At 35.7% G+C, this 16,679-nt stretch overlaps 1 protein-coding gene across 5 annotated transcripts in view; it reads right to left on the bottom strand.

Moving 5' to 3' along the window:
• RSPO2 (R-spondin 2) overlaps positions 1 to 16,679 on the bottom strand; it is a 111,032-nt gene that overhangs the window by 39,320 nt on the left and 55,033 nt on the right. For all 5 annotated transcript variants that reach the window (XM_068933125.1, XM_068933127.1, XM_068933126.1 and 2 more), the window contains 2 exons: positions 6,027 to 6,170; positions 5,690 to 5,878 (listed from right to left, as the gene is read on the bottom strand). In XM_068933125.1, coding sequence (XP_068789226.1) covers positions 5,690 to 5,878; positions 6,027 to 6,170 — 333 coding nt within the window. The remainder of the gene's footprint in view (positions 1 to 5,689; positions 5,879 to 6,026; positions 6,171 to 16,679) is intronic.

Raw genomic sequence — 16,679 nt, forward strand, 5'->3', positions numbered from 1 at the left:
TGGTACCATTACAAGATTCTTCAGTTAATCTCTAAGTAAAATTTTGTTTATGTTCAGTGAGAAATCCAAATTTCCTATGACAATTTTAAAAGGAAAACAAACACAGACATCACAAAACTTTTCTCATGGAAACAATTTTTGTTGCATATTTTTATCTGCAAGGCGTCAAGGTAAAGCCAGAAATTTTTAAACATTCACATTCATAAAAAATATATAATTCTATAGAAGGAAAAAATGCTTACCTACTAAACCTAACTATACTGTAATATTGCTTCTACTAGAAATTATACTAGTTTAGGACAGTTTAAGCATCTTCACTTCAAGACAGCAAGATATATCAGCCCATATAATATTTCGGCCTACTAATTTTCCCTGTTGCTTGCAACTTAACCACTCTTTTCAAAATTCCTTTTTCTTTTTTTTTGTTCTAAACAGTAGAAAATTCCTGACTGTGAAGAGACCAGCAAGGAATGGCCTCAATGATCCAAGCCATCTTTTTCTAAGTCCAACCTCTCTCAGTACGAATCATGTTACACCCAAGCCACAGGGTGACATACATAACATGAACAGATATACAAATGTGACACCTCATCTGGTAATAACAGTTAAATCAATTAGTACTGACAAAAAGTAACATATTTGAACTCAGCAGAGTATCCTCTTTTATGTTTCTGGCTTCAGTAGGAAAGAAGTGAAATCATCTTTCACTTGCATTCCAGCTTGTATCTCAAGAATTCTGCCAATACTGAAAAAGAGTTCCTCTTCATAAACTAGATTTGTATTATAGCCATATGGCCAGATGGATAACATCTCCATCCCTGATAAATATAAAACTGAAGTAGTTAGTAGCAAAATTTAATTTAATTACACCCCTTCTGCAAAGACCTGTAAAAATGTGTACAAAAATGTTTCAGAAGTTTTTGTGTAATGTGGATCAAAAATACAGTACAGAAATAGAAAGCATAGGTCAAAAGCACTTTATTTGACCCTAAACCACCAAAAATATCCTTACTTCCTGTGCTCAATTTAATCCATCACAATCTACAACCATCTTAGCTGTATAATCTAATAATTATCCCACACGTTTCTGTGAATTTATGTATCAAGAGTATTAGGAAGAAAGGATTTATTAACATAGCCTCTCAAGAGGTATTTATCGTGATTATGGTTCTTCACTTCTCGAGAACACTAACATTTTCTTTTATTTCCTCAGGTTCAAAATTAAGTTACAAAATTTGTAATAGTAGAAAAATGCCACATCTTTTAAAAACTAAGAATTCCTTCTCTAACAGCCAGGCTGTACTTGATTTGAGCTCCCATGTAAGCAAATTTTCTGCCTCCTGGTACTTCACAGTGGTTAAAAAAGTAACTAAGCATTTTAAATGACTAATAGGGAAACCTGCTAACTTAATGAAATACGATAAAGGAATGGGATCTTAGATGTACTGTGCATATAATAATTAAAATATATTACGAAGCACAAGATTCCAATAGAACAAACCCAACAGCTTCCTCACCTGCAAAGGTATCCAGGTCCAAGGAAAAATTTCCTTGGACACTGAAAAATAGCACTAACACACCCTCTTAGGAGACAAGGAAGTTTATACTCTGGCCAATGTTCTACATGATTGTATAAAAGCATTACTAATCATCAGCATTACGTATGGAGAGTTCAAACTTGCAGTTACGTATGCTTTATTCTTTATCCCTGAAAATACAGGCAGGGAACTCCACAAAGTGCAAGGACAGGAGGCCACTATAATGTTTAGAACTTACAGGAACCCATAGTTATGAAAGAGCCCTACAAGCTTTTCAAACTGAGTCTGTATTTGCAGCAAAAAACATCTGATTATATACTGAATAAAATACAGAGATTTGGTCAAAGTTTTTGATGAAGACTGCACAGTAAATTTCCTAACTCTCAGGAAAGCCTACCAGCATGCCTCTGAAAAGTTAAAATTTGAAAGATAAGTCTAATCAGTGACCTGAATCGCCAGACAAGAAAATCTGAACAACTAAAGAGAATTTGGCTATAAAACAATATGAATGTCCAATAGTTCCAAATTACTACAGTATCATGAACATGCTACAGTATTCATAAATATTGTGGTCCACTAAGCACACTTCTCAAACTATCTAAAATAATTAGAATAATTTGGAATCCTGACTAAAGTATCAAGACTAAAACCATACCTGTAACACTACTTGCCAGGATTTTATAAACAAGCTAGATACTATATCCACAAAATAACTCCCGGCATACACATTGGATTTATAAGCCAGAAGGAAGGAAGGAAAATTATCTAACTAAATCTCTGCCATATGGAGTTCAACTGAAAATATTCAGCAATTTTATCAAATTCTCCACTGCAAGCTCAACTTCATGCATCTGAAAGGCAAAAAAAGGAAATACCGATTGTAGATTTTGTGGAACTTCACATAGGTTCTTTTCGCTTCCTTCTGCTTTAGCAGTAAAACACTTTGCTGTTTAATCTCATCGCTGCCATCACCTGAGCTTCAGAGTTTGTTAAAATAAACAGGACCAGTTCATGTACCTCAGCAGGCTGTCTGCAACACTACTGAGCATGGTCACCTACCTTGATATGGATGCTTCTGAGTCACAACAAAGATGCCCTGAGCTGGATACCATGAGAGCCCCATTCAGCCTTGATTTCTACCTTTTTATTTGTCCTTCCTCCAGAGGAGTTCACTTCATAGCCTTTTTCCACCTCACCTCTAGATGCATCATTTCATTTCATCTGTCCTGACAGAACTGATACCAAAACCAGTCTTTCTGTTAGACAATCAATGTATTCTCCCTTTTTAATATATAAGCTACTTTCTAATATTGTTTATATTAAAAAATGAACAGATTAACTTAAAAATAAGAACAAAGTTTTAGAAAACACAAATAATGTAGAAGGTGGTGTTATGGGCTGTATATTGCATATAATATAAATCATTTTGATGTGGCATAAGAAGCCTATATGATCTCTTGTTTGTGTTACATTTAAATTGCTGAAATTTTAATCTCAGATCATTTTCAAAGAGAGTTCTGCTGCTAGTTATACAGAAAAATACTGGTGGTTCAGAATCATTATTATAAGCTGACCATAAAGTTGCTATCCATCCTGGCTACATGCTGTTTTTTATACTAATCACATGCTATTGATTTCTTGTATTGAGAGTTCAAGCTATTTTGTTTGTATTTCATCTTACACAGGAGTAGTACCCAGACAGCAAAAGGCTACAAATAAAGCTTTTTACATTTCAAGGTATTACAAATATTATCCAACAGGACACAGTAAAAAAGGACTATTAATAATAGTAAACTTGTTGAAATTGAAAGATGTTCAACTACAACACAAAGTTTTTATATAAAAAGATATACAGCAACTAATCTAAGTAGCAGTGCATGATTTAGTGCACACCATGTGAAAAGATGAATCTCTGTACTTACAGTCCATGAAAATCTGTAGTAAACAGGGAGAAGCTGAATACTACATCAAGGAGCATTAGGATGAAGGAAGGTTAATACCTTCAAATATGTAGACTGTAGGAGGATAGGCTATTATTCATCATTTTGATATTGAGGGTAGGCTGGATAAAATGGATTGCAATAGTTTGCAGAGCTCTGGCTGACCGTTCTTTGGTTTGAATCAGTTACAAGAACACAACAGTACTAGACCATGTTTTTATCTACTCCCTTCCTTCCTTCCCCATTGGTCAGTTTTCTGAATTTGACTCTTAATCACCTAATAAATAACAGGAAACAAACAAACAAAAAAAATGGTTCTTATTTATGGTAAGGCTGCTTTATGATGTCTGATAAAGGATACAGAAGTAATTTAAGTCCATTTTCACTGTTATTCATGGAGGTTTGCACGTAACAGAGAATCAGACCAAGTGTATAACGTGACAGTGACACTTAGCTGTCATTTAAATCCACTGTCTTTCATTTATGACCATGACTTTTTGCATATTTGCTTTGCAACTGACTGCTATAATTGCGCCCCCATTTCATTTACGTAAATAAAAAAATTAAAAAATAAAAGGAAAACATGGTACCATTGTAGTCAACTCTTCAATGTCTTCAGGAGGTTTATTTAGATTGCAGATTAATTATGCCTCAGATACAATGCACTAAGCAAGCTCTGGCCAAATCATTAGCCGAGGTAGTGTCAATATTGCTTAATACCAGCCCTGCCAGACCTAAACAGAATCCGATAAAGCTGGTCAGACCCCTCTGCACTACCCCTCGGTGCCCTAGAGTCCAAGAGAACATGGTACCGAAGGCATGGCACTGTTTTGTAATTGATAAACCCTCCTACAACAGTAGCGGCCTTGATAAGCCCGCTTGGTTCAAGGAGGACTTACTAGCTTTTGGGTCAGGAATAAGCATGCCTGGCTGCATGCTACACGGTGCACCCCAGTACCGCTATGACTGTATATGTGAGGGCATGTAGGCGCATGCATGCAGGTATAGCGAGCCGGAGAGGGAGGAAGACTTGGTTAACCTGGATAACAGAGAATCGACTTTATGTTCTCTTCCAGAAGGTATTTGCATACTAGAGACAAACATTAAACTTGCATGGATTTATTCTTTAAGCTAAAAGTTTACATATAATTTTCCCACACAGCAGCGGGCAGCATGTTCAAGCCACGAGGGACATACTCAAAAATTCCAGACTACAAACCATACGTATTTATGTACCTATTTTTAGACCATTTCAATTTACCTTACTCATCAGGTCATGCTTTTTTCTTAGGACTTCACAATCCTTTATTCCTTTTTATTTGTCTGATCTCATGGTTGACCCTGCTTGCAGCAGGAAGTTGAAGTAGAGATCTTTTGAGGTGCCTTGTAGCCTGAATTTTCCTTTGATCCTATGATTCCAAAAGGAATGGTATCTTTACTACCTGCTGATCACCCACCCCTCCTATGAACATTTAGTTTCCTTTTATGCTGGCTTTTTTGCAAGAAGCTCACTTCCCCTTCCTCTAATTTCTTAAACCATTTCCTTGACTTTCAAAACATCTTGGTTCTCTTCTGCCTTGGAGCCTGCAATAAAACTATTGCCAATCGGTATTAGACTGCAAAATAGACCAGAGACATGCTTTTCCTAAGAATGATCTCTCCTTCTTAAGAATAAGTACGTGTAGTTTCACCCGATGTACAATATTCAGAATAAGTAATACATTCATAGTTCCAGCTAACACTGCCATATGCAACTTCCTTCATTTAATTAAAAAACACCAGCCAGAAGCCAAGAACACCATTACCAGCACAGCATATGTAGCCTACACTGAGATTTAGAAATATGATCTTCCCTGCAAAGTGCAGAGCAATTACTTATTCCACAACACTACAGTCTTGATGTTGTAGCTCAAGCATCAACCTGTTACAGTTCTTCTGCAAGGCACCTCTTTGAACAAACCTCATTACCACAGCAGGAAGAACAGTTTCTCAAGCACACTGAGAGGCTGATACTCCTGCTCTGAGCCTTTCCTTCAAGTCTTGCTACAAACACTAGGACTGCAGCGGTATTGCTGCTTTTTCAGCCTTGCGTGGCAGAGCAGAAACAGGATTTTCTCTTCAGTTGGGATGAAATAGCTCTCTTGTTTCCAGTTAGAAATAGGATTTGAGTTAAGGAAAGCTTAAACGTTTTGTGGCATGAACTAGGCTTACCTCCTGGACAATGCCTCATGGCCATTTTACACCGTCTGGACTCTGCAATGGTTGGACACTGTATTGTGTCTTTCGCTGGCTTTTTCACAATTTGTCTTGTTCTTGTTTCCAGGCCCCATTTAAATCCACACGTTTTGTTATTTCTGCTGCAAGTTCCCCACTCACTCCACTGACCCACCTCGCAGCCTTCTAATAAAGCAAAAGAAACACAAGTTAGCAGGTCATTTGGCACTCAGGGTTTTTTTTCCTCCTTCTTTTTAATTATCAAGAATATATCTGAACCTAGCCACCTGGCAAAAGAGTTGCTTCAGCAGCACTAGTGTGCTGGAACACTCACCCACACACTCCATAATCTCTTCCAAGGCTGCAAATCCAGGGGGGCACCCTCTGAAGCAGCGGCCTCTGTGCGAGTAGAAGCCAGTTTTGCATTTGGTACAAAAGTCTCTGCTAAAGCAGGAATCGCAGTTTTCTATTCTGCATCCTAAACCAGAAGGATCACAAGGAACAACATGACAGTTAGGTTAGGATAAGACTAAAAATTAAAACGCTTTTAGAGCAACAGAATAGCAAATATGAGAAGTACTATGAAGAGGAATACTGCCAACCCAAAACCTACCCAATATATATGAGTAATTAAAGTTAACTATAAGTACCACATTTTCTCCCATATCCTTCTTCTCATTTTCTTATTAAGAAAGGAAAAAGTCATATTGAACTGTTGTACAAAGATGTCCTCAAAGGAAACTGACTAAACAGTAGAACGGATAACACTGGTAATGAGTAATAATGTTTTTAAAGTAAAAAGCTGAAATGCCGAAACTGTAAAATAAAATAAAATTTCTAATTAAATGATCTTTGAGTTGATCACATCTTTTTGGAGGAAAAGTGTTCAATGTAAATATTCTTCTGTTTAGGCAATTTTAAGGAAAAAAGACGTGATAAATTATTTTAGGAAGTATGTATATATTGTGCGTATTAGGTTTGTTTTATCATTTGTCATTGCAAGCAGGATCCAAAAGTTTTCAATGAGCTGACCCTATAAATAGCTGGATGAATGCTTTCACATACCAGGTTTGACTTCCATATCTACATGCACACACGCGCTATCTTGCAAAAACCTCAATTCTCCATTATTAGTGAAGCCAATCCATAAAATATAACCCTTATTAAGTGATTAAAAGACAAAGCTAGTCAAGAGGGAAAGAAAAATTTCCTAACATTGAATTTCTCAGAGAATTTAAGAAAAATACACTCAACAGATTCAGAAACAGCCTATTCCATACTAAAACATGGAAACTTGGAAATAACGTAGATACCAAGAATTATACACACACCTGAAAAGCAGAAAATACTTACATGGTTGGTTATGAAAAGTCAGTCATACATACCTACAAAAAATGTCAGGGAAAAATGTTCCAAAGATTACAGAGAAAAAGCTATTATACTGGAACAGTAATAACAGTACCTTATAAATTTTAAAGATAAAAATAAATCCTTCAGCTAATGTTGTTTATATGAACTACATTAATTGTATATTAACTGTCATCAGCTACATGAAGTTACAGCAATGAGCATTTGTTATTCATTTCATATAACAATGTACTAGTCTTTGTGGTCACTTATGTCATTCATCTATTTTTTTCTTTCTACAGAAAAAGTTCACAAAATATGGCACTTCTGAAATAAGAGCAATTCCCCTAAAAACACCGTAAACTTAGCCAATCTTTATAAAACAGATTTTAAAATTTATTCTTGAACTTCAGAAGGCCAAAACAGGATATACTATAACACAAACTAAGTGGTGGTGGGAAATTATTCTTTATGGGGAATTTTAGGGAAATAAGGCTTTTTAGACCATAGGTCTTGTGGTTGCACTACAAATAAGGCAGATTGTATGGAGGGGGAAAAAAAAATCAAATGCTAGTATTCCTTCTTGCTTTTAAAGAACTCAAAAATCAGAACTCAACAATCAACAAGTCAACCATCAGAACTCAATCATCATAAACAAACCGTTTGCTATTAACTCTAGTGTTCATAAGCACCAGAAATTTGGCTCCCTATACACAGTTTAGTCCATAGGAAATTTCCAGGAACTGTCTTTTCTTTTTTTCCCCACAAAGTTTGAACTGACCTTCAAAGAGAAGATCGATGCCCACACAGGATGCTTGAAAGTAATGCAGACAACATAGGTCTACAACAGTTCCAAGTAAATTCCTAGATAGGGTCCCTTGCCTTGCAAGAAATTGATTTGTCTTACTTGGGCAAAACTCCAGATGAATTCATATAAACTACTTCATCTATCCAAAGAACTCTGAAAGCAGATGGTGAATGAAAACAGATATAAATACATTATTATTGTTAACCATATGGGTTTTGGTCAGAGATATTAAGTTAATATATCTTTAATATACATAGATAACCTATTAAGAGTACGACCCACAAAATTTCTTCTCCAGATTAACGTGTGTCTGCAAAATTAAGTCATAAGGTGAGGTGCTCTGGAAACGAACTGCAGTAGTTAACTGCAAATCTGGTTTGTTATACTCAAGTTGTACAGCAAATGTTTTATTAATTGCAATGCTTGAATTAAACATGTGTTTAAATATTCATAAAAAGATTTGCCTCTTGCCCACCCACACAAGACAAACTGAAAAGACATCAAGGTTTTTCCAAATCATTTAGTCCAATGATGAGGCGCAAAACAGAGCATTAGAAGAAAAATTAGTTTCTTGTGACCCACCTTCACATCCAAGTGACGCAAATGTATTTTTGAAACAATGTTTTAACTATTGCTTTCAAAATATGATAGGGAGCAATATATTTACAGTTTATTCCATTTGAACTCTATGGGGTAGAAGAGGGATTAAACAAAAGACTTTTGGCACAAGTCGCCCTTTTATAACATATAAATACATTTACCAGGTGAAATCCTGCCTCATCTGACCCTAGTGCTACCTTACATAAAGCAACCCCTGTTTTGATTTAACAGCACATACCTGAATACCCTGCATTTAAACATTAAATTAATGAATCAATCGTCTTTCCATTTCTTGATCATAATTCAAGACTCCCCTCCTATTCATATCTTTTCCTTTGCCTTTTATGGGAGCTTTATTTTGCATTACCGTAGAGTCTTTGCCATTATTAATCGTATTTTGGAGGAACCAGTAGCAGCTCTCCAGGGTTAAGGTTCAGCTGAGATTTCCACCAATGCAGTTTATTTTCCAATTTTTCCATGAGGATAAATTACTCAAAACATGAAACACCTAAGATTTAATCTATAATAGATGCAATTTAGAGGAAAACACTGAAAAAAACCCACTAGGCTTACTTTAAGAATTCTAAATGCACGGGAGCGATATTCAACACAATGCTTAGGGCTATTTTGTGCTAACTGCAATTATAGTTTTGATCACACTGTTGCTGAAGATCACTTGGGAGTGACAACTCCTCCTTTTCAATATCCTCAAAATACTCTTTTTCAGAATATGAACGGTGCTGGCACAGCTCTGAATCTTGTAGCGACTTCACCAAGTTGGATAATTTGCCAGTGAAATAAAATATTTTCTCATGCCTTTGCAACCATGGCAAAGAACCAACATTTTACCACTGTTTTTGACAACAAACTAAGATTTTTATCAATTTATTATTTTTGGTGCCTAGCTTCATCTTATCATACAGTTTAAATGATCTCAGGGCAAATTTGCTTTTACTTATTTTTTAAGTCAAAGTGCTATTAATAAATGATTTTAATGGTGAATGAGATTAGTAAATCAGAATAAATTATTTTAATTCTTTTGCTTTTGCAGCTAAATATACCTTCACAAAGAGAAAAAAAAGTGTACACATTTTTAGTTGCACTCCTGAAGAACTTTGATTCTCCACTGTAAGAATTAATATACATTGGTTTGAAACCAAATGTAACTTTGTACCAAATTCTGTATTTTTTTGTTAACCAACCTCATTATCTATATATACTCTATTACATATAGATCTTAACTGAAGTATATTCCAAGTTTCCACTTTATTTGCATTGTATTGTTTAAATAATAAATTGGATAATAAATAATGTAGTAACCTACAGAAAAGCTATTTGACATCATATACAATAATTAAGAAAAACAGCATTTAAAAGAAAGTTTTTATCTATTACACAAACTAATGTAATAAAAACCCAAGAAAATATATGTAAAGTTAATGAACCGAACTGCCTTCTTCTGACTGCCACAGTTTTCAACATAAACTTGCTGATCTTAGCATCTTATGTCTAACTTTGGAGAAGTAAATCTTTTCTACGTTTTCTAACCCCTTTCACCTTTAAATTAACTAGTTAGTTCACTGGTAATAATTGCAATAAACTGAAATAAAGGAAAATTCTTTTTACATCTGCAGAAGATGCTTGACAAAAGTAAAATTTATGACTTCCATTTACTGCCTATGAATCCAATTTTTTCCCACCAGTTCAATGGTTTTATTTTCTATAAAATTTCAGTTTCAAAGGCATGCTGCTGGTATATTCTTTTTATTTCAATTAAAGGATTACCTAGAATTTCACAACAACAAAAACAAAGGGAACAGGACCAAAACACTCGAGCACAGTTAAGATATTAGACTCCAGGAGCTCTTTAAAGGAAAGAGATGGGTATTGCAGAACCCACAGTATTCCCCAGAAATGCTTTGATTTTTGCTCTTAAATAAAGGTGCCCACTTCCAGCTATACAAGAATAACGGAGATTTTAGAAGTAAGAAGTGGTAAAGAAAAGAAGTAGGAAGTGGGAAAAAAGACTGGTGCTCAGAGAAGAATGAATTTATAAAATGAGTCTTTCTGAAGAATCCCAAAGAGCAATCACACACCTTTGAAATGCCTACCATACTTGCAGGATAACACTGTTAAGCGAGCAAACCTAATCTTAAGAACCTGAGACTGCAGAAGTAAAAGGTGCTTTACCGCTGCTATTCCCACTTAGCTAGCAACAAGAGGGTCTGACGGCTAGTGGCAGATATTTCCGAGTCTCTACCTTCTCCTTCCCTTGTACTCAGTTTGCAGTATCTCACAATGGGTCTGCTTCCCACCAAACCTCAAATGCCTTCTATTCCTGTTCAGCACTACATCTCCTTAGCACAGTTTATTTCTAAAAAAAAAAAAAAAAGACAGCTCTTAAACAATACTGCACCATACTTTCCACAGGAGTTATATGTCAATACTAAAAGAAATTCTGACCTCAATGAAATCAATGTCAAAGGTCCTAATTGCTTCAGCAAGGTCAGTTTTCACTAATAACTTTCTTACCCCATCAGATAGATCAGATCCCACTATAATTATCTGAATGGATAAAAAGGATATTAAAACCCCTAAAAAGATGCACTCTTTCATGATAAATATGTATTTAAATCACCCACGCTTTTAAAGGTGAAAGCTAAAGGAAAGCAGTACTCTAAAACTTAGAAAAGCTAATTTTTGAGAAGTCTATTTGCAATGATAAACTGTCACAGGAGTAATTATAAATCATAGCTCCGTGACTTCACTTCTCAGGGGAAAGGGTAGAAGAGAAGTCACTGCTCTGCCTGGTAAAGCTAAGCTGGGCTGAAATTATATAGAAGTGCTCTGCTCAATATCCTCAGTGTTTAGACAAAGCAAAGCTAAACGAAAACTTACCTTTTCAACAGAGCTCTGAATTCTGATTTATGGGACATGAGCAAAGATAATAATCATCTTTATCCTTTTCCAATGGAAAGACTATTGATACTGTGCAATCTCTTAACTTAGCACGACAGAAGAATGAGAACTTGAATTCAGTGCAACGCAAGGGGAGAACACAGTACACTAAAGTGCCTCCATAACTGAGATACGTTACAGTACCAGTATAGGCTCAAGAAAGAAACGTAACTCCTCGAGTTAAAAGCGTGTCACTCTTCAGTCAATGGCCAGGAAACTCAGAGAACTGAGGGACTAAATTCTTTATCCTGTAGAGTTTTCAACAGACAATTTGACTGAAGTGCATTTTAGGTCAGAATCTTCTCCTCTTCCAGAAAAGGAGAAAAAGGATTATAATCTCTTTCTCACAGCCTCCTTTCCTTCTCTCAAGAAGTCCATTGTCAGGAAAGAGTCCAATGACAGAAATTTAAAATATCTTAGACTTTGCTTACTGAAACAGAGTAGCAATAGAAAAGTTGTATAAGGGACTTAAGAGCCAAAGTCCCCTTTTACTTCATCTGTAATGAGCTCTAGCATCCTACGGCACTTTAGAAATAATCTTCTTCTAAAGTGTTTTTAAATATACAGCAGGTTCTTTGTTGTTTTTTTTTCTTTGTTTTTAAGAAGTAATAATAACGGTTCTAAACCATGTTTCAGCCAAAGTCAGGGCAACCAATACAGTCTATAAGAAGTGCGCTTAGCTAGCCAGAAATAAAATATTCAATTTAGACTTTATAATCTTATTTACACTGACCCAAATATTAATATGCAATTTACTTGAATAACAGGAAAAACCAAATCTGATTGAGGTGGATGAAATTTAAAATATATATAGAAAACTACATAAATGGTGCATTAAAGAACTCTGGAGGGAAAAAGCCTGGATTACAAATCATGCCCAAATTAGAGACATATTTTAAGCAGATGAACCACAGTGATATTAAAAGATTTTCCTGACCTGTTTTGACTTTCTGACAGCCATGATAAGCCACTACTAGTAATTCTGCTTTTAAAATAAGCATTGAGGAATTTACAGACTGATAGGAGTTCAAAATACAAAGTTCAGATATTGAATTAAATCTAGATTGAGATGCATTTGCCTGTTTTTGTAACAAAAAAAAAAAAAAGAGTATGCGCTCTCAACAGCAACCTCATTTTGTATTTTAGTTACACAGAGCATTACATTACTAAAACAAAGACTCTTCTTCCATAGTAAATTTACCACCAGCTTATAAAGTGATGCAGAATACGATGAACTGTTGGGAAAGATATGCCTCTGAAGCTCAAAGTGAAGTGTAAAACGCTCCATATTGAGATGCATCAGCTTTTATTTTTACACATCTTAACAAGAAGGTGGCTTATAAATTAAGTTCTCATATGATGAATTTTAAGATCACAAGAGAACCTATCTCAGTTGCAAAGAGTGGTTACTCATTTGTAAAGTACGGTTAGTGATGACCATGATCTTGAAAATTTTACACTAGCCTCTTTTTACTTTTGTGGTAGATCCATATCCTGTAGTGTTTGCATCAGTCTTTCTAAATGTACACAGTGAGGTTGAATGTCCAACCATAACTCCCTTCACAACAATGATATTTTGCAGTACACATAGCAGAAAAGAGTAATGTCAATAACAATAATAACTATTCACAGACAATACTGCTGTACATGAGAGGCAGACACCAATGAACAACACGCGAGTATTGGAAAGGAAAGAGAGAACATACACATCAGGGAATCTGCATGGGTGGAGTCCATCAAACAGTAGACTAAGAAAGAGAACAGTACGGAATACCTTAGAGAAGGAGCAATAATGATCATATTTTGCCAAGGGAAGCTGCAGATTGAGATTGGGGAAGGAATTTGGCATTCCTAAACCGAAGGGCCTGGTAGTTCACGCATACATTCCTGCACTGAAACTGCGCTCCTTGCTTGAGGTGTCTCCTTTTGTTTAAGGAGTGAAAGTGATAGCAGATGACGACCTACTATGGTCAGCGTTTTTTTTCTCAAGTTCTTCCATTGAGCCATCATTGTAGGGGAGCCTCTGGTCCCGTAACTTGTCACCCCAGGGTAACCAACCTCACAACTGCTGCCTGGTCCAAAATGCCATATGTCCACAGTGGGCTCTGAGTCACAGCCTCCCAACACCTCTAGCCTCAGATCCCTTTGCCTCTTCTAACGCAGACTGTTCCCACACTTCACCTATGCCCAAACTGTCCACATTCCTATTACACTCACTGCTTCCAACTGTCCTAGCCTAAACGCCTTCCCGCTCCCTTCTTCCTGCTGCTCAGTAAAACAGCATTAGTGCTGCAAACCTACATCCATACTACCATCCTGACGTGGCTGCTGGCACTCCACATCACTCTCCCACTGAGCAGCACCACCTTCTAGGTTAATTCTCCACAGAAGTTCCTAAAGCAAGAGGGATTTAAAAAATCCAGACAGACTACACATTTCAAATTCACTTTGCGGACAAAAGAAAAGGGCACATTAGGGACAAAGAGTGTGTTAATGCTTACGTGGGTAGGAGTCAGATGGACAAAGCTGAAGAGAGCTAGGACATGAGAACAATTTTTGTAGGGGAAGAACTATCAGTTGAACAACCAAAGGAAAAAGAGCAGAGACCGAAATGTCAGTCGATTTCTGGGAATGTCAGTGAAGAGACAGTAAGGAAAATTTATCACAAGCGAAAGAGCTCCAGCCTACAAGGGAATAACTATACAAGCTAGGAGTATTTTTAAATTCCTAAAAGGAAGTGGCTTTGGTAGTTGCAGTATTTTATCATTATTATTCAAATAAAGATTTTTGGCAAGAGTGATGAGAGAATGATATACACAGCCACTTGACTATAACAGTTTCTGGAGTTTACCACACAACAACCATATCAGAGAGATCAACACCTGGAACAGGGAATGCTAATAATGGAATACTATAGTGTATATTTTTAATGAATTCCCTTAATAAACACTTACAATATAGCTTCAGTATGTTCCAACTTTGATTCATTATTAGTTGACATCTTTTAAATAAATGCCAAACCACAGTGTTTTCAATTAGTATTTTGCAAACACACAATTACCTTATTAAATCTAAATTGACTACAGATTTCAGAAATTTTAATTCAAAGCACTATTAAGATTTTTCACTGCCAGACATATGGAAGGAAGCTCCTTTCACAAAATACTGAGTAAGGCCAATAATCAACAAGTTAAGAATGTGACCAAATCCTTTTCAAAAAAGATTTGGAGGAGAGAAAAGGGTAGAAGATATGAGAAGAAAAATAAGATGCCTGTAAAATAATGATCAATGTAGACCTCAAGTTCTGGCTACCTAATTTAATTTGCAAAATCGAAAATGCTATGTTGAACCATAAAGCTCGTTTTTTAAAGATAAAATCATATTTGAAGGAAATGAATGGAAAAGTAATGAAAACTATTTCTAAAAACTCAGAAGAGTCATTTTAAAGTTCAGTGTGTTGTCCTTGCGATCCTTGATCCCACTGACAGTCTGTTTTGAATTGCACTGGCTACAGAAATCTTAAAACTTCATATGCCCTGCTATGCTACATGAGCAACAGTCAAGCCATGATATATTAATGAAGTCTTGCTATTTTGTAACAGGTTTAAAAAAAAATCATTACCTTTCTTAATACAGCATATTACCTAAATGTGCTTAATAAATACTTGAGCTGTTTAAAAGCTTCTCTTTATCTTGTTTTTACTTAAGGTACATGGAACATGCAATAACAATTTCAGCAATGTCAGGCCCTCCTGCGAGAAGTAAAGGTGAACCTAAACAAATGGAATAGCCTATCAAAGCTGAAGGGAACTGTAATTACTAAATTCTAGTAAGTGCTTCCTCCCCCAAAATGGTAAAGGTTACTATGGTTACATACTAAGTTGAAAGGTTCAAGATAGGCTTGATACATTAATCAGATCGCTGTTAAACGAGCCACTGAGGTGACAGATTTCATATTTATTCTTTAATTCAACATTATTTTTTTCTTGGGAGATTATTTCTTGTTGAGACAGTTCAGTTCAAAATTACTTAATTATTACAATTTTTGGAAAATAAACCTAATGCAGTTTTTCTCTTGGGCGTTCTTCTACAGAAAAGACTGAACAAACACTTTCAAATTCCATGTTCCAAATGTAGTGCACGTCATGCTTCAGTGTTCAAGATGAAAATCATGCCATCTAGAGAAGTTAGTTTCTTTCAAGCAGAAAACTTCACTGAGAGATAAGCAATCTCAAAATTACATGATTCGCCATTACTAGAAAAATAGTCTAGAACCACTTAGCAATTTCAAAACACACATACTGCTTACACGTACAGAAGAAGTTAATCTTGAAATTCAAAATTCCCATAACTTTGGAGCTGTTACTTTTGGCTGTAGTACATATCATGTTATGTTGGGCACTAACTACATTTGACTTTTAAAATCATGCCAGCTTGTTTCGCAGAAGCATGCTCTAAAGCTTCTCTAACACAAATGCTCCAGTAATAAAATTTTAAACAGCTTTTGTGTTTGTAAAGACATTAATAGGGCAGAAATAATTTTAGCTTATGCAAGTCAAGGGCTCCCCAAGGTTTTTTTAACATAGCTAGCATTTTTTACCATTGCTAGCATTGTCTGTCATTTTTAACTGGGAAAACACTATCTGAGCGATAGAACCTGTAAATAACTATGTATAAATTAAGTGCGCCTATTCTATTTCAGTAAGACTATTCTGTTTAAGAATATTTACCTTAACTCAACTGGAATCTACAAAACGTCTGTGTCCCCACAGTGCAATGCATGTGCCATGTAAGATCACTAAACCAAGAGCAAAAATGAAAATGTGATTTACAAATACGTCAGTTGGAAATTACATCAAAAGAAAATTATATAATGCACAAATCACTGGAGAGGAACTCGAATTGGTCTGTAAATGCAGCTACATCATTATTCTCAGAGGGGGAGACTGTCAAAGGCATGAGGGTGAGTTAAATATCTAGCACTCAACACATGCCAATATTGGTTGGACACAGCTCCCATTTATGCTTTTCAAAACGTATCCTGTAGTTCAGGAAAAGAGGCCACTTTCTGTAAGTGATAAAATTTTTAAAAAGTTGTATTTTATTCACAATCCACCCTCTGCAAATAACTTGACTTAAAGAATGACTTCCTATACAGACTTCAATATTTCCTATATCACAATCACAGTAGAGGCCAATATAGATGAATTTATCTATTTCCCAAAACTATAATAGCATTCAAAAATTGTTTTTTGTGGGCAAGTACTTATAGGC

This window comes from Struthio camelus, chromosome 2 (genome assembly GCF_040807025.1).
Source record: "Struthio camelus isolate bStrCam1 chromosome 2, bStrCam1.hap1, whole genome shotgun sequence".
NCBI classification, from domain to species: Eukaryota; Metazoa; Chordata; class Aves; order Struthioniformes; family Struthionidae; genus Struthio; species Struthio camelus.